Raw genomic sequence first — 19,692 nt, forward strand, 5'->3', positions numbered from 1 at the left:
CCAATTCCATGTCAGTGTTAACGTCTCCTCTTGGCCTGGAGTACCCTTCATTCCCATTTGTATTCAGACACTACTGCGGCTCCCACTTGAAAATACTAATTGGTTGAAAATTAATTCAATTTTTTAAATTATTACTTAGCATTTTTACTTTTTAAGTGATTTTTTTTTTGAGACTGGGGTTAATTTCTTGTAATATCAGCTGCCCTTTAATGATTGAGACTCCCTCATAAGCAGATTTAGTTCGGTGATATAAATCATGTTTGAGAACTTTACATAGGCCAAGATCCTCTCTATTGACTGCTGCAGGAATTGATACAGTGTGAAAAAGCAATAAGCCTGCTCACGGGTCCAGAACTTTTATGTGAAATAGGCATCTGTTTTCCCACCCAGTCACCAGTACAGAGTCTATACTGTAAATATGAATGTTGAAGTATTCTGTGCCCTGCTGTATTCCTTTTTGAAAAGTTTTCTGTGCAAGTAAGCTTCACCACCCAGTCTTCCTAGTGTGATCATCTGTTACGGGTGCCCACCATGACAATGTCCATTTTCATGTCCAACTCTGTCATTACCCAGAGACTTTCAGCAGGCCCCTCTCTTACAATAGGCTGGAGATCATTAAAAAAAAATAAAGATCTTTGATACATATTTCACCAAAGACCCTTTTTGTACCTGTCCCTTCTCAACAAACTGTGTCTTTTGTCTGAATATTTCAGTAACGTGAGGTTTTATACAAAATCTGTTTATGCCAGTGAACACGTTATTTTGATTTACCTAAAAATAATCGGATGCCTTCCCCTTTTTGCCCCTGTTTTGCGAGTATATGCATCCACAAACGCACAGACATGTCATAAGAGGATTGACTCAGTATTCAGCCTTGTTTCCCTCCTATAACCATTTATGAATATTAGTAAGAGAACTTTTTAGTAAACATGCATATAATATTAGTGTCTTAAGAGAGTCACAAAGCAAGGGCAGGATACTGACTGACATTAGGAAATCTCACAGTGGCTAGGCTGAATGTTAAAGGGGGTATCTTTTTTTGTGCACAGAGATGTAAACCACTATTGTCTGAGGATAAGAAGAGCTGTATTACACCCAGAAAGTTGACTGCCCAATGCTCTTCCTTTTCTTATTTAAAAGTGCTATTAAGCATAGGATACAGGAGACAGTAAGGTGGGACAGCTCTGTAATTGCTGGTGTAGCATGCAGAGAAGACCGAGAGTGAGCTGCTGCAGCTTGTCTGACTTTAAAGAAGCATCACACTTGGGTACGATTACCTCCTTCAGGCACACTTTTCAACACAGAATATTTCAGCTGCTTTTTTTCTAAATTCTATGGCAGGAAGACACCATTCCCAAGATCTGTTTGAATCACCTGAATGTTATCTTTGACTCCTCGTTCATGTTGCAGGCACAGAGCATTTGGGGAAAAAACACCTATCAATTAATGGCTGCACTTTTAAAATAATCCCACTTCCCATCATTGCTGCCACTGAGGACAGCGGCTGCAGTCAGCAGCTGTGACTGATGTGGCAGTCCATGCTGTGTGCCTCTGACAGATGCCAGCATGAACCAGCTATAATGGTACAAATGCCAAATTGTAGTTTCAGTGTATCAGTGAAGCAAAATATGACCAGACAAGAGAAATTCCATTGTCCTAAGATCTGTTCTGCAAAGACAGCAAGATTTAAAAGAGTGGGTCAAAGCCTTGTTTGAGAGCCTAGAGCCATAACAGCAGGAGATAGAGAAACTAAAAATGATGTCTTCTCCTGATGTATAGACCAGATGTTCCTCTGCAACCAGCCTCCCTCTCACTTCTAAAAGAGTAACTAAACTATTTAAATTTCCCATCCCCATTTACCTTGCATTTGTAAATGATCCCGTTGCAGAATCTTCTTAATCAGCTATTCTTCCGGTTATATATGTTGCTGTCCTTCTTTGCATTAATCACTGGAGTTTTTCTTTTTTGTTTGAAAACAGGCATACTTGTACGATCAGAAAATGAATGCACTGAAAATGCAACACTGCAAATTAAACACATGGATAACAGCTTGTGGCTTCGGTAGTCTGTGTTAGCATGTGATGAGAGAGAACAGTAAACTGAGAAAGAGTTCTCCTGTGAATTCAGTGCCCCCATTATCTCTCCTTCTTTATCCGAAGGGCTGAGGAAACCTTTTTTGTTAGCCAAGACAGCTTGGTGCTTCGGCTTAATTTTCATTGCATAATTTTAAATACAGATCGTGTCTACAGTGCTGCAATTAATGGATAGCCTAAAGACTTATTATTTCAAACTAATTGATATGTAAGAAAGTTTAAATAACATAAGTGATAAGAAATTTTTAGGAATAACTTCTGTAACTAACTCAGAATAATCTTTTTACTGCTATATAGAGTAGCAGATGACTTAATTATTCACTCACCATCACTAAATCTAATGCTTGTCTGTATTTCTATAGTTCTAAATACATTTCCACAAGATGGGGAAAAGATGACATTTTATAGTCATTGTTCTAAAAGGTTTTTTTGCAAGTTATTCATTTCTGATACTTGTCTACCATCATTTGGAATATTCCCAAAATTCAAGATAAATGTCTGTTTTCCTCAACAAAAATGTGTACTCTACGCATATTTTAAATAGAGCTTTAAACCAAGTGACTAATGTTTTTAAAGCATTATTTTGCTTCCTTAAATAACTAGATCACTTATAAAAGGCCTTTCTTTTTCTAGTGTTCCTTAAACTTATCTTCAACTAGATTGTGATCAGAATTGGCATCAGAGACTACACTGTGAAGTTCTAAGACCTCAAGAACTTTTTAATGCTTTTGGAACATGTCAAGCAATGAAGTAATAATAAAACACTGATAGAGCATTAAAAAGATAAGTTCTTATAATGGAAAGAGGTTTTGTTTAACTGCTATTTTTTTTTTTTCTTAAATAAGGTTTTGCATGGTACAAAACTTTTCCAAGATAGAAGCTAACAATAGTGATCCATGTAGATGGAATCAAATTAAAAACAAATCGGAGCTCTAAGGAGATCATGTTATACATTTTGGTGGCATGCCTCTCAGTGGAAAAAAAAGCAAAGGACTTAGTGAAGTTCCATGAGATTCATCTCAGTTCAGGCTTGACCCTGTGGTGAACTAAACTTGGATGAACTGTTTTAATTTCAGAAGGAGAGAAGCCAGGGACCATATCCAGCACACACTTGATGTCAATACCAAAGCTCACTCTTCCTGTAGCAGGCTTGAGATCTAGATGAGACCCCAGTGTGACCTCCATGTGCTGTGGCCCACTGATATCAGTGGGGAAGGGAGGTACCAAAGGAACTGAAGTGGTTGTAAGTTGTAGTATCTCTAATTTTCCTGTCTCTGCTGGCTTCTAGGGAATGTGCAAGTTTTCCTTTTCCTAGCAACAGGAAGGTCTGACCACAAAACCCAACTATGCTATTGGAAATAGCATTAAGAAATCTGTTCAAGAGGACTTTAAGATGTCCAACTGCACAGCAAAATGAAAAGCATACCATCATGCAGACTTAAACACACAAGCAGTATGACACGGCCATTTTCTGTCACCATAGCTCACTGAACATATATCACCGCACCTGAGAAGAGCTGACCTCAGGATCTGTGCTGGCTGGTTGGGCTGCAGCATGCTCAGGGTAGTAGTCCTTCACCCATACTAAACATTAAGAGGGCAAAATGCCTTCAGAGGTTTCCCTTCTTCACAGAGCTCAGGTGCTCAACAGAAGCCTGCATCAGGTTGTATGCAAAGAGAGAGAAAGGTGGGCAGGTCTGGACACGAGAATGGCATCTGGCATTCTCTGTGGGAATTCGTTATCTCTGCCTGTCTGTTGAAGCAGGGTTGGATTTTAAGTAGCAACCTGGTCCTGTTTCCTAGACTCTTTCGTGCTTTGCAGTTTCCTTAAACTGCTAAACAAGACAGTTGAAAATCCTCAACCTCTGAAACACGGCTTTTGCACTTCTTCATGAGTCAGATTGCCTTCAGATCTCTGTTGGGGAAGGAGTATGCACTTCATGTCATTTTGTACCAGTGGTTCCTTCCGTTGACCTGGTTAGTTTGTGCCTGTACTTATATGGTTGCTGGTACTGTAGATTCAAAACCCATCAAAGTCAATCACAGTCTTCTTGTAGACTTAAGTGAACTTTGGGTATGCCCTTTAACAAGCACGAGTTCAAGCTACTCTGCGCAGCAGTGAGACGGGCTTTGTCTTGTTTATCTAGCTTTATGAAGTTACCTTATATGTCAATTTTTGCATGGGGGATGCTTGCTGGGTATCATTGAAGTAAAGTTTTCTGCATGGTTCATTTAAACTCGATGGGTCATTAGAAAGTTGCCTGAGTTTGCCGTAGTCAGTGTTAATATGACCTTTGGAAAAAATGTTTAAATAAAAAACAACTGAACTGAAATATTAATCCCTTGAACTTAATCATGAGGATGGCTCCATTAACCTCCCATTGCATAGTACTACGTAATCCAGTAATAGCAGTACAGACAAGGAGGTTTTTTTCCTTTTAAGTTCATTGTAGTATCGGGAAGTAAAACCCTTCAGGGTTATTTTTAATTAGGTTGAACCTCTGGGCAGTGCCGCTCTTACATTAAGCTATAAAGTTTTTAAGAGTTGCAGTTAAAATTCCACACTAATTTTGCTTCTCGAGTCAAAAATTTTAAAAAAGTGTGCTGTGTAATACAGCATGAAACAACAAAAAGTGGTGGATATATGGATGAAATAATGGTGGAAATAGAGAGATGTGAAGATAATAGTAATATATAAACATAGAGCAGCCATAAACAGTATCAAACTCTATCCCTAGTAGCAACGATACATCTCCATTTGATGTTCATTATATAATAATGCACATGCACATGAATATATAAATTTGAATCAAGTCCAAACTTCTTGTCATTGTTAAACTCAGCCTCAAAACTTTCCTGACACTTGGCAGTACAAAGGCCAAAATACTGAACCATCATTTCTGGAAGATGGAAAATGAGGGACAGTAGCTCTGTGCTGGTAAACTTCTGCCATGTTCTGAATAGATTTTTTTTCATTAGCTTGTTATGTTAGAAAATAATGGGTCAGTTACTAAATTGTCTCGTCTCTGCTAATAGTAGAGAGGACGCCAGATTCATGTTGTTAATGAGTTAGGAAATATTTTGGAATAGCCTTGGTTGTTACAAGGGATTACAGAACTGCAACTACTTGAAAAGATTTTCAAAGAAACTTCTAAGGCTTTGATCTTCATTCAGAGAGTGCTTGCTTTCTAGTCTAAAAACATTCATTTTTAACAGGATATTAACAGAAGGACTGACTGCTCAGTAATTTTCTGAGCAGACTTTTGAAGGAAGCTCCGTCCTGCAGAGGCTTTCTGATGTGAAGAGGTATAGTCAGTGTAAGGTAAACTTCAAAGTGCAGCATAAGGCTTTATCAGTGTGATTATTTTTTGAACTACTGATGCCTTACTTCTAAACCTCTGTGCAGTTACCTGACAATTATCAATGACGTGGAAATTATAGTGAGCGTGTACCTTAAGAAACATACCGTCTCCAGATACACAGACCTCAAGTGTATGTTAGGAGCTCTTATTACTCGAAACAGGCTTGAGAGTCTGGGCTGAGTAGGAAGGGCAGAGTGGGATATCACAGTGAAAGGAGGTGCCAGACTTAATCATAGGATGACTCTGTTCCTTTTCCATTGAGTAGCACAGTGATGCCACTAGAAAGAGACAGGGAAAATAGAGTATTTATTTCCTTTTCATTGTAATGTTTGAGAAGAAATCTCTGTGCTTGGAGGGAATTTTCTGCGATACTGATGGGACCTGTTAAGAGATGTCCTGCCAAGAGACAGACACAAGCGACACTATAATTGTCTATTAGCAAGGTGGATGTGAGAGACTGAAAAACACTTTGTTAAACCGTATTCAGAGTTCAGTTTAGGCAAGGATCCAAAAGCTGTGGTGAGACTTTTACCACATTTTTCTTAGATCTGTATTTCATCAGCTCCTGAGCCCTCACACAGGAGGCCTTAAGCACCTGAAGCTTTTGTTTCTTGTCTCTCTCATCTTTCAAAAATAGCCAGAATCTCTCACTCTGTGGGACAGCATCACATTTAGGCTTAACACATTATACATAAAGTGACCCCACGGATTCCAGGGCCCCCTGGAGACATCCTGCACGGCTGCCATGGTGCTGTGCAGCTCTGAGAGTCCCGCGTTCTCTGGTCCGCCCGGGATTTGAAATATTTCTGGAATATATTGTTGCTGTTATAACCTCAAGATGTCACTTAAAAGGAGTTTCCAAGGGACTGTTATGACCTCTTGAGCTGAGAGTTATAATACTGCTACTCTTCCAAGGCCTGTGCTGTTGGACAGTCAGCTGCCTGTTTCCAGGGTGCTGTGGAGGCATCGTGGAAGTGGAAAAAATCACTCATTAGAAGGTGCACTGATTTTTTTAGTTGTTTGTTTTGAAGACAGTATCCAAAATATGGACAGCACTTTGTAAAAGGACCAATTAAGAAGCTCGATTTGAGCTATGTCACTAGAGTTATTTATCCTGGATCCACCCCAATAAACTGAGGGCAGTATTTGATGATAGATGAGACTTCAGTGGAGTTTCTCTAGATTTATTGCATTGAAACTGAGCAGATTATCTTTTACTTAAAGTGAAGTTAAGTTATTCCAGTGATAATGAAAAATATATACATGCTCATGAAAGGCGATTTTTTTTCCCATTCATACCAGCACAGATTATCTTTGTTCATATGCATCATGAGATGCATAGGTCACGTATTTATAGAGTCATCAGAAAAACAGTTGACAGCTTAAGAAAGCATTTTATCCACAAAAGGAAACAATTACACAAAATAGTCATCAGAAAGAAGAGTGATTCCAAGTATACAGCTTACAAGGCACAGAGTAGGGCTTTGCATGAGAATAAACTGCTGTACTGATGAAGAAATGGGAAACAAAAGTTATTGTGAAGAAAATCCTCCCATAGAATTCAGTACAAGCTATTTCTTTAAAGAAAATGCAAGAGATCTGAAATTACTAATAATAATAACAGTAGGAGAAGATCACCGGTTTAGGCTTTTGCTGCAAGGAGCTTCTCTAACTCAAAAGTTTTCAGCAGAGGTATGGTGCAGTCATATATATAAAATATACATATAACCTGGGCAACACTGACGGGCATCTCATCACTCATTTATTTTTTAATTAGCTCTTAGAATAGATGTTGATTTACTACACACAAAGAAGATACAAGTTTCTTTACGAGTGTTACAATCTAGGAGCCCAGGTCCCAGGTTTCTTCACAGTCCCATTGGTTTAATTGAGGTTGCAGTGGAGACACAGATTGATGAAGGCCCTAAGGTTACAGTCTAATGCCTTGAGACAGCAGATATTAAAGGACTCATTTATACGGGGACTTGTACATTAGGGAGGCATAGCAAATCACTTTTGCTTTAATAGGAAGAAACAAAAAGCTGAAACATGGAAGTTAACAGGGGAAGTCAAAGGGTGAGTATCTGAATAAGAGAAGATAACTCAGTATTCAGTTTGTAAACTCCTTGGCTTGTGACATGTTTCAGGTGTTACAGTGATTTTTTTTAGAGCTCATTTTGGGGCAATTTCTGAAGGACAGCATGTGGATTGTGCAACCTTTTGACATAGGAAGGCAGGGGTGGCAGAAGTGGAGCAATCAAAAATGCAGCACCTCCTGCGCAAGCACCCCTGGTCTCAAGAACAGCATGGAGACCTTGCAGGGTCAGAATATCAGCTTGGTGTGTTAGATCTTGTGTGAAGGACTAGGGGAGCTTCGTCTGGGAGAAAAAAGGTGTGGGATGGGACTAGCAGAGAGCAAGTCCTGGAGTTGGTGTCTCTCGTGTCTGTCATGGTCTGAAAAGTAACCATTATTTGAAAATGCAGCAATAGGCATGTACTGAGACTGAGCTGTCCTTGTCTGAGAACAGGAATCATTAATGGGAGCTTCCAGTCAGTGTAAAGAGATTTCCCAGTTTACCTAGTGCGATGCTGTTCCCTGCGCCGTCTCTGATACTGAGTGCCCTTAGGTTTCCTTAATGATTCCACACTCCAGCATCATATGAGAGAAAAACTCAGCTACCTGAACAGTTTCATTTCACGCTTAACTTATATTGTCTAGGAGTAGCTATGTTAAACCCAAATGTTAACTTGGTGGCACATTCCTTTTTGCACTTGCTCGCAGTCACTGGGAGAAAAAGAAAGAGAGCATTTAGGTGCTCTCTGCACGTGTAGAGATGTTAACTCCTTTCCCAGGCCTGGATAAACAGGTTCCCAAGAAATGGCATTTCCCAGCTGCTTTCTTTGGGCCATGCTTCCACATGGCAGAGGTGGGTATATTGCTTTTGGAAAGGTGCAGCAGAGTAGTCCTGGGTTCTCCTCAGACCCATCATCCTCACCTCAAGTCGCTGTCTTCTGCAGCCTGCCATAGCACACTGAGTGCTGTAGAAGGACTGCGGCCATGAGGCGCGAGGACAACTAAGCAGTGGTTACTTCTTTGCCTTCCCAGCAGGAATCTGCTTAGTGGAGGGAATAACATGGTCCTTAATGAGAAAGTCCTTCTGTTTCCAATTAAACAAAAATTGCTGCCTATAAATCACTTGATCCCTGAGCTCTGTTCCTCAATTTCACTCTCCCTGTTATTGAGCCTCCATCTGCTTTTAACAATTCTTGCTACTCATATGTCTTTTAATGCTGTATCCCTCCAGAATGACTTTCTAATTAAGTAAGCTCTGAAAATGAAAAGCAGCAGAACAGCAGCTTGCTTGCTCTCTGTACCCTTAATCTGGGAGTCCTCTACGTGCTATTTTGGAAGCTAAATTGAGGTCGCTGACATTATGCATATTTGTTGTCTGATGCAGTCTTAAAAGCCCCCAAATTCAAAATTATCTTTAGTCACATGGGTCAAACATTTGCAGGAAGAAAAATCAGTATTTGGCCCTTTAGCAGATTTAGAGAAACAGGGGAGGAGTGAGAAAGGGGCCACAATCTTAGACCAGTATTTCTGTTGCAATATGCTTTCACTGACCAGTGAAAAGATCAGTGTCGCTGGTGTTAAGAAAATAAACACATTCCAATGACATGTGAAAAGGAAAAGGGGAGCTTTGCTAAACAGAAATATCCTGTAGAGGTTGCAGTCCCCCTTTTGTTACGAATAGTGTAGTAACCAGTTATTGCCTCTTGTCAAAATGCTTTCTGTTGAAATCGCACAGAAATAATGAATGCAGTTGAGTTTCTCATCAGTAAAACAAAAAGAACAGGTACTGGTTTTGTGGAATTAAATATTATACTGCATGTGGGTAGCGCCACAGTAATTATGGGTACCAATTAAAAAACTGGTGAATAAATACAATAACCAAATCCCCCCCCAAAAGTCATTATTTTGATATTTTGCTGCCCTCTGCCTCAAGGGGAAATAGTGCAATTTACAAATTTTTCACATTTGGATTCAGAACTCAAATATTGTTAAAATCTTTTTAAAAACTCGAGAATAAAGTTTGCTGTTGGAAATGTCAGACATTGTTGGAAATACCAAACTGTTTAGTCCTCAGAGTGCATTTTTACCTGGATTGTTGAGCCAGGATTTAATTCATAATTCACTGCATCATTCAGATAAAAAATGAGTGTGATCAGGAAAACAAAGTATTTATGAATAACAGAAAATGAGATAGATGTGAAAGGAGGGATAAAAGAAACACAAAACTAAAAAAAACTGGTTTTACAGAAAAATTGCAAGTGGAATAGAAAATCTGAGAGTTAAAAAAGTTTGAATCATATTAAATTTTTGCAGTGGAGGATCTTAATCAAAACAAATATGGCGGTAATGAATGTTTTTGATTCAACAAAATTGCTTTTTGTTGGTTTTTTTTTTCACCAAGAGGTGTAACCAGTTGTATTCCATACATAACTTTATCAAAACATTTTTGCTTGAAGATTAATTCTTTAAATGCATTATAGGTAGTGACCATTCCATTATTTTTGAGTTGAAAATATATTTTAAAAAAAGCACGTGAGCTGGAATGAATCCCAGTCCGTGTGGAAGTGGGTTGGTTTTGCATCAGATCCTTCTGGCATGGGATCTTAAATGCGGAGGATGATGCTACAAAGTCACACCGCTGTGTGGACCAAGCATGCGGTATCTCAAGCTGTATGGGGAAGGGAGAGAGGGGAAAATTGTTTGAAAAACACTTTCATTACTAACTTCCGAACCGCCACTTTTAAGGTACAATGGGAAGGAACAGCAGTGTTTGCATTAACAGCTTCAAAGGTGTTGCAGTGGCAGGAAGGGAGATGGGTTGGACATGGTTTCCCCCACAATTTCCCTTTCCCTCGGGCTGCCAAACTGAGGGGGAGGAGGTCAAATGCAAGCGGTGCTGCCTGTCAGCCAGCTCTGCATCCACCTCTTGTCTTCAAGCCATGGAGGCTGGCTGTAGGGTAGATACAGTGGACTTTCACAAAATGCTGGCAACACCACCAGCCCATAGAGGCATTCCCAAACTCACTATGTGTGTGACAGGGTCATGTTTTAATCTGCCGGTTGCTTTTAATGCTCCTGACACCTGAGGTCCTAGATGCAGTTGCCTTTTATGTTTATGCAGATACCTACTTCCCATGGCTTGAGCTACTGCAAAACTTTCCTTAACTTCACTCTACATCTGAAACTTCTGGTAGCTCATTATTAGATTCTTATACCTCATTAGTGCAGCTTGTTTGCTTTTCCACAGTTACCTTAAAACAGTCCTGAAAAAAAAGATTCTACAGCAGGAAAGAGGGATGAGATGTATTTCAGGTAGTGAGAAGGGAGAAGAGTTCAGTATTTGCAGCTTAAACCCAGGGACAAGATAATATGAAACACTGTAAATGTGGAATAATTAAGGATTAAGGGGTTCAACTTTTTTAATTTTCTAATGTTTTTTTTAACCTAGACACACTCCATGAACTTCAGGCCTCCTGGTAACTTGTGTTGGCAGCACGTTGCGTTTTTCATGTGATCATTTTATTTTTGTTCTTGGTAGAAACAGAAGTTCATTAGATCACATTGCAAGTATGCAAAAGTCTACAGGGGCTTGATCAGGATAGTCTGAAACCACAATTTCTGCTTCTTTAATTTTTTATTGATCACTGTTACTTTTTTTAATGCTCTGGTCACTATTTTAATGCTACGTTATGCTATATTATTTTGGTAGTTTTACTAATAACAGCTAGGTATAAATGCTATCAATAGTTTTAATAATACCATCCATTTCCTTTTCTGAGTACATTTTCCTTGCCTTAAGCTGAATGACCATATTCGTTTTCCCCTCCCACATTCCAAGGCAGGATTGCTGAGGCCTTTCTCTGAATGATGACCCTTTTTGGAAAGCGGTTGTAGCCAAGGTTGCTGAAGAGGCCTTTGAATTGAGAGGGAATGTGAGCCAATCAGCTGGGCAGCTGGCTGGCCGCCAGGAGCTCTGCTCACTAAGGCACGAGCTTAGTCATATAAAGCCCCGCTCATTTTCCGTCCCTAAGGCTAGGGCCTGTGTTGGTTGGAGTCAAGGTTCAACGGATACGGTGGTGTTCTTCCGGGGCACAAGGGTGCGTGAGCCCAAGCCCCTCGGTCACCCACACTGCCTAACGGCTGGCTGCAGGCAAAGGGGCACCTCAGGCACGGCTTCACTGTGGAAACCCTTGTGGGGTACAGCTAACAGAGGTGGGACAGTCACAAACAAAGTCCCACCGTATCTACTATTATTTTGAGCAGGAAAAATTGGTGGCCCAGTGGTTCACTGCCTGCTCCCAGCCTGTGCTAGTGGATGTCTAGTTTGATAAGTGATCATATACACCGAGTGGAGGAGAGCCCCTTTCAAGCCAGAGGCAGCTGAGGATGGCACCTCCTGAGCTTCATTCCCTGCCCAAGCTAAATTTCTGTCCTTCTTCTGGAAGGACTAGCACTGTTGTGTAAAAAATAAAGGGAAACATACATTCAAGAGTTAGAGCTTCTGATCACAGCCATCAAGAGTGACTAACACATTCATCTCCTGTCCCCAAGGACCCCGCTGCAAACATATAATGATGCCTCCAAGTTTTAAAGTATTAGCTCATTGCCTGTAAGTAAATTACACAGGAGTGTGATTTACCTGAAGAGGAAATAATGTTTGCAACCCCTTGTGGGATACTAAAGCTGCATGGAGGTGACATTAATAAGTCAGTTTGTTGGGGGTTAAAGAAAGGACAGAGGATCTATAAGAGGGCAGATAGTGAGATAAGAGAAGGAAGAAGGTTGTTATGTGTTAATGGGAACAGTGGTCCAGATAATGATCTGCCGGTCTAATCATCATTCTCATTTCCCCCCCCCCCCCCTTGTCTGGCTTCAAAAACCTAAAAGCAAGCGTAGGTCACCTTGTTTAGTAGCTAGAGAGCAGAGAAATTGGGGTAGGTGGACTTGTGATGGGAAGGAACCGAAGGGGACAGCAGACTGAGCGGTAAGGGCACAAAGGGCCAGAGACTGGTGGGGTGCTGGTTGTGCAAAGAGGTTTTTACTTACACACACACACACACTGACATGGCACTTTGTTGTGCCATCAGGCCAAATAAAAGACATACATGACTACTGCTACTAATGGGAGGGCAGCTTTCCATTAGTGAATGAACTGTAATATCCCTGTAAAGCCAGAAAATACGGTTATCATTGTCTAATAGAAGGATACTGAGGCTTTAAAAAAGAAAAGAAAAAAGCTGTTTTTTTGAGCCAGCTGGTTTTAAGCAGGCAACTTTTTTCTTTAACCTTGACACACAGCTGTTTGCCAGTGTTGTGCCTGGGGCCAGTGGTTTAAGGAGAAACATGACCAATGCACTGTGAGACTGTCATGGGTTTGCAAGCCCCAGGCTCGCTGAGGAAGACTTCAGTGAGGGGTCAGGTCTGGCAGTGGGATGGCTGCGTTGCACCCAGCCTCATCATCCCATGTGCTCTTCTGGAGCTGGAGTCTTGTGTGATAGCTTGAGGGTCAGGGAATGGGCTCTGAAGTGCACATCTGAAGCCAAGCAAGGGGAAGGACTGACAGTACATTTGAAATAAAAAAGAAAACTAATTTTTACACACCGTTGCAGTTTTAATCAACCCTCCTTGTCTACTGTCTGCTCCTTCTCAACTAACTTCAACCTTCTCGTGATTACATAGCTGTGTAGACTGTCTCTGGAGACACTGAAGAGAGAGAGGTAGCTTCAGATTCATGTCATTTCTATTAAATGCTCAATTTAGGGGGGATTATCCACTGGAGGCGCTTTAGGAGACGAATACTAGACACAACTGCTATCTAACAACATGCGTATGGCTGCACTGGGTTCAGATAATATTCAGTTTCTGAGGGATTTCAAATATTTCTATTGCTTCTAAACCTAATTAAGCAAATCAAGGTTCTGAAGGAGAGCCAGGACACTTTCTCTGACTTTTGATTTTACATACCTCTTTCTATACCTGAGGTGCCCAAAATTTACAAATTCAGTAATTCTATGTATGCCAATGAGGCAGGGAAACACGGCAGCCCATCTCTGGCTCAGACACTCTGGTATAAAGAAATTCATGTCCTTTTTAAAGTTTTGTCTTCCAGTGCTCTGGACCCTTTCCCACAATTCCTAGAATTATAAAAACTATTGTATGCAGAGCTCTCTGTCCCCGCAGAAACTTTAACTGGCTTTGTGGGGTGCTCAGACACTGCTGCAGATCTGCTTCGGCAGCCCAGAGCCCGGCTGCAAACTCTCCAGAACAGGAAAAGATGGTGGCGCTTGGCGTACATTGGTGCACAGCGTGCTCAGAGCCCGCTGGCATGCCATGTCTCTGCCATCGCTGTTCTTTCAGATTAACCCAAGGAATGTTTTATCTAATCTTTGGCATAAATCTCCCTCTGACTGTGATAGAATCTTTGAGTAATTGTCATAAGTAAACAGAAGGCCTCATCTTCCCCTCCCTCCCATTTTAAGCAGTGCGGGTATTTAGTAGTAAACAGTAATCAAAGGCATGAATGCACCATGATGGTAGACCTTTTGCCTTGAACATAATCTTTGGCTTTGCCATATGACATAGGCGAGTGCCATGCTGCCATCACTCTGAAGTAGAAACCAGTGCAGATGTAGGGTCTCGGTGGTTGGGAAGCTCACTGGGCAGCAGATGCGGAGTCCTGGGGCTGCAGGGCTCCAGTGGTGGGCTGGGCAATGAGGGATGACCAGCATCCTTTGTGGGGGTTTTCCTGCCAGCCACACAATGGCACTGTTCCTCTGATCATACGCGTACTCTGAGAAGTGTTCTCAAAATGGAGACAAGAGGAGGATCCCTTAAAAAAAAGCCATAAACCAAAGGAAGTTCAGGAAAAAAAGAAGGGTACTGCGTGAAAGAGGGGTGTTATGGTAGTGATTGTCTAACAGTTGATACAAATATATATTTTAGAGGCAGGGCGTATTTAATGCAACCGTTTGCACCTCAGACATGGTGTTTGTCAGCACTGTCACACCAAGGTGGGAAACTGAGGCTGAACAGCAGGAAAATTGCCAGAAACAAGGCAGGAAAGGAGCTTTAGCAGGAGAACCAAAAGGAAAAAGGTAGATCATAGATCCTGAGGAAGAAAAGCTGCAAAATTTGTCTAATTAAAGAATGTAGAACTAGACCAGGTGAGCTAAGGACGTTGATTTGCACATCAGGAGAAAGGAGAAGAGGCCTCACAAAAATAAAATCAGAAATGCAGGATGAAAACCAGGACAGAAGCATGGGGAATGGGATTGGAAAGGCTCAGAGGGAGGGGTAGCAGTACAGTCACATGCTGTGGACAGACCAAGGATGTTAAGAGTAGTATAGGTCCTAACATTCAAGTGAAAATTTGTATTACCTGTTGAGAGCCATCACAACAGGGTGAAGGAGACTTGTAACTAGATAGGATAGACTCAAGCATGGAGCTGGAGAATCAGAATTCATAGCACCTTTATACCTCCTGGAAAAAATATAGCTCAAAATACGATTGCCTAAGAAACTATAGTGAAACTGCTGCAGCTACAGTTAGCAGAACCTGACTCCCTCTTTTTAAGAAGGTGGGTGGGTGGATGGATGGATGGATGGATGGATGGATGGATGGAGCGGGTTTGGCTTTGGAACTCACCCCTTTTGCTTCCTGCCATGCTCATATTGGTCATGATGAAAAAATGGGCTTTGTCTTCAATCAAAACCTTCATACACATTAATGTTTTTTAAATAATGCATTGTGCAGATCCTAATATGGGCACTGAAAACAAAGGCTATACAAATAAATACTGGGAAAGGGCCCACAGCTTCCTGAAGACTGATAGCCAGATTTCTTTCTGCATGCCTTTTGCATCCTGTTGATGATATGACACTTTTTTCCCCAGTAATGTCCAAGACACATACTGCATTAATCAGATAATGTAACTTTCCATGATCTAGCCCTAAGAAATGTAATAGAACTTTTTTCCCCCTCCCTCTTCGACTCCCTTTGACAACTGACTTTTTCCTAATGGTTTCTCCAACCCAAGAAATTTGGCAAAAGTTATTATATTGTTCTCAGAGCAATGTTTGTGGTGTGATTAATGTGTGATTAGCTCCCCAAAGCTTAATTAAAGCCTTGCTCCTTCAAAGGTAGCAAAGGTATGTGATCCATACTGCACTTGAGTCAGGTCTTGTGAAAGCCAGTGGGAGTATAGACACCAATACAGTTAAATCCACATATATTTTAAGGATTTGGGTACCCAAGGATGGTAACCAAAACCAGCCTTACGCACAAATGGCCGCACGTTCCTTCAGCTTTGCAATGACCGCATGGAAATCAATAGGCATATTGGGTGTGTGGCTCTAATATGAACAAGAAATATATTTGTAAGTCATGCAAAAATGCGTTATTAATTACCCCCCGCCTTGTGTGGTGTGTTTCCCATACTGTAGCACTAGTCACATTAGATACACCTGAAGACAGCTTGTCTCTTTTGTTGTAGTTGCAGGTGGAACTTGATCAGGAATATCAAGACAAATTCAAAAGACTGCCTTTGGAAATTCTGGAGTTCGTACAGGAAGCCATGAAAGGGAAAATCAGCGAAGATGGAGACCACAGTTCTGCCCCCTCTTCCCTGGCATCTGACAGTGGAAAATCAAATCATAAACCTCTGCAAAGTGAAGAGGAATTGGAAGAAGATAACCCAGAAAAAGTATTTGATACTACTTTATAATTGCCCAAGCAACAATCAGTGCGCCAGGGTGCACCGCTCCCCAGCTGCCCGTCTCTGCTCTCCCAATGTGAGCTGCCACTGAAGCGCTTCGGGAGGCAGGAGGAATCCGCATTCAAGTGCACATTTCCCAAAAGGAACATTTTATAAAAAGTATTGTGCAAAGGTCTTCAGTCTCATTCTTCATCTTATTATTATTCTAAAGCTTAGTGCAGCTGTAATGGGAAAATTAATATGTTAGCCATCCTCTCCTCTTTTTTTTTCCCTCCCTTTTTTTTTTTTTTGGCCAATTTACAATGGGTAATTTTCTGGCCATGTTCACTGTTAAGAATGTTTAATGAAGACCAGTGTATTGTACAGAGACAAATGTCTGCAGATTTCCTTTTGAAGTGCCAGTGCAAAGTGCTCCAAGCTAATACAGATCCTAGAGAATATTATAACAGTACTTAATCATATTTGTTTCCTTCTGTATAACTGCACCTTGACAGCTGTACCATCATTGTACATTTGCACTGAAACATTTAATCCTTTTTAGCTTTGCAAGCACTGGTGGCTTGCTGTCTTGATATTATGTTTATCATATGGAAAGAAATATATTTGCTGCTGAAAATTCTTGGAACTGTGGGGACAAGAGGAAACAAAGAACTCTGCCTGGAGATTGTCGGTGTCTGTGTACGTCTGTGTTTGTTACACCGTGTGAGTGCATATATGTTTGTGTATATATATATATATATATCTCTATATGTGCACACACATCCGTCTATATACACACACGGCATGTTTCTATTTGAAGTCGGTGTGGTCTCTTGGCCAAATGAAATGTTTCAGGGATACGTGAATAGAGAGAATCTTTCTGAAAGCTAACATCTGGGTTATACTGCTATAAAATAGTCATCAAATCATAAAATTCTTTTTGTGGTGTTAGTGTTGTAAATCACAGTAGTTTTAGAATATAAATTTGATATATATTTTGCAGACTCAAAAGTATTGATTTTAAGTATCATATTTTAAGCTTACGGAATTTGATAGGATTATAAAATGTTTAGGACTACAGTATTTGAAATTTAACAGAATCTTCCATTATTTTTAAGACTGAGGTTCAGTTTTACTAAGGTCTGAAATTTAAAAGGAAAATATAAAAACCTGATCACTGTTATTTAAAAATGTATATTAATCTGTTTAACTGACTTCTTAAAATAAGAACAATCAAAGTTAATGTACTGTATGATATGCATGAGAGAAGTAACAGCACATTTTGAGAAATTTATATCAGAAGACAGAGAGACTTTGTGAAAGTCAGGATATTTGAACAGGTGAAGAAATGCTATTCTCTGGATTCCCATTCTAACAGAAACAGGAGCTATGAAACATTACAGACAGATTCTGATTTGTACCGAAGCCAATGCTAAAGGCCTTTGCCTCAGCCGCACGGTGAAGAGGCGTCTTAGGGCAAAAGGGTAAACTAGCTCAAAAGACATAGATTTGCGTTGAGAGGCTTGATCCTGCAAACTCGCGTAAAAAACTCGTCCTGCGCACCACTGGGCTCAGTGCAGCTGTTCTGGGGAATAACGTTCACATACATGCTTGCAAGATCGAGGCCTTACTTTGTATTAAAAAGCAATCGGAGAAAGCAGTCGATGACATAGGCAGACATTTTAGTACATCGTAACAGTTAAGTTACTTTACTTCCATTCCCTCAGGATTTTAGTACTTTAAAGTAACTTATTTTATTTAAATTTAAGCAATAAAATACAAATCAAGCTTAAGTTTTCAGTTAAATAATGGTGTGTGTATATATATAAGTTCAAATCTTGGAAAACAAACAGTATTTTGATGTTTCTTTTTTAAACTTAGAGCAGAAAGAAAGAAAAATTGCACATTGTTTGGAGGTCATATTTTGGATTAAACTCTTCTGGTTTATGATGATGAAATTAGTGAACGTGAAATTCAAAAATCTGACTTTCATCTTAATGCTAGGAAAGGGGAATCCTCTGTTAATCCTTGTTTTGCACTTTGAAATCAATCTTAATCACTGATTGAAAACGTAGAGAGTCAAGATGTAATGTAATGCTGCATTTTATAAAGTAAAAATGACATATTGTCGAAATTATTTAAAAAAAACTGATAGCAGTGTTCACAATAAAACTGAAGACTATCGCATTGTAGAAACTGTTGTACAGTGCAGGCTTTTTGGTAAAATCTTAGCTCCTTTGAATTTCAGCGCTGCATTCCCGTGGAATTCAGAGGAGCCGGGACTTCACCACAGTCTTTAAAGAAACTTGGGCAAATACCAATTAACCTTTTATTTATATTTAAAAATAAATAAATATAACGGTTGGATTAAATATACTATCAGCTGTAGTCATTTTACAGTAACGTTTGTATTTGACCATTTCCTGTACTCACGTTTTTTTATATCTGTACAGTGCCACTTTCTGCAGGTGTAAGGTAGTGTGTAATACTGTACATCTTGCATTGTTCAAACTATTTCAGTGAAAACAGATATCATTTAATATTGATATTACTTGAACTAGAGTAAGATAATGAAAAAAGGGTCTTTATGATGTGCAAGTCTTGTGCCTTTTATGTATTTGCCTTGTTCCGTGTTGAATGTGTGGAAATGCTGTATCGTGGACTTTCTGCTGTATAGAATAGAGCTGTCTATATTAAACTAGGTCGTGCACTTCAGATATCTTTACACTACTGAAAATAGCTTGGTTTTGGCAGTATAAACAGAATTTTAAAAATTCTAATGAAGGCCAGACATTTTAGATTTAACATGTTCATAATTATGTTAATTAATGCTCATGTATTAGCTAAACATTCACTGAAAGATAACTAAAGGGACATCATTGCTTGCCTTTCTTTGAAATCAGTGTTGCTCTTGTACATTGTATTAATAGTGTCTGTGATTGATTAGTCCTTGATGATTTGCTTTCCAAGTAGGATGAAATATTTCAGTTAACATGTACATATTTTTTGGTTCCTCAATCTATGATTGTTTCAGAGGCATAATTCACATTTTTGTAAAAATTCTATGCAATTTTGTGGCATGATGTTTCTTCCACTTGTAATTTTATGTGCTTACATTACAGATCCAAAGGACAAATAAAAATTTCTTAACACAAGACGGTTGTTTTCTCTGTTCATTGACTCTAAAGCCTCAGTTGACTCGGGAGACCTTGCTTACATCAAAGGCCTTATCCTGTCCCCTTTGCTCCCGGGAAGGGCAGTGCCACAAGAAGTGAGTGAAGGTTCCCTGCAGGCTCTTGTGTTCACAATGAGAACAAGAAATTGCATGTGCCTGGGCATCCCCCGCCCCTCCCAGCAAAATGTGCGTTTGCTGGTGCTCTGAAACAACAGGAAACCAAAAACACATGGCAGCCAATGAACTGGTAAGAAAATGTATTGGTTTACAGGACAGGCTTTTGTAGAACAGTAAT

The 19,692-nt window shown here is 40.0% G+C and overlaps 1 protein-coding gene across 1 annotated transcript in view; it reads left to right on the top strand.

Annotated features, from left to right (window-relative positions):
• Nucleotides 1-16,529, top strand: part of PLCB1 (phospholipase C beta 1) — a gene marked incomplete at its 5' end in the record, with an annotated part of 178,892 nt that extends 162,363 nt beyond the window's left edge. Inside the window, one exon of the mRNA XM_082480225.1 lies at nt 16,022-16,529. Coding sequence (XP_082336351.1) covers nt 16,022-16,252 — 231 coding nt within the window. The 3' untranslated portion in view covers nt 16,253-16,529. The remainder of the gene's footprint in view (nt 1-16,021) is intronic.
• Between the last annotated feature and the right edge of the window lie 3,163 nt (nt 16,530-19,692).

Source organism: Vanellus vanellus, assembly GCF_965231255.1.
Source record: "Vanellus vanellus genome assembly, chromosome: 3".
Lineage (NCBI taxonomy): Eukaryota > Metazoa > Chordata > Aves > Charadriiformes > Charadriidae > Vanellus > Vanellus vanellus.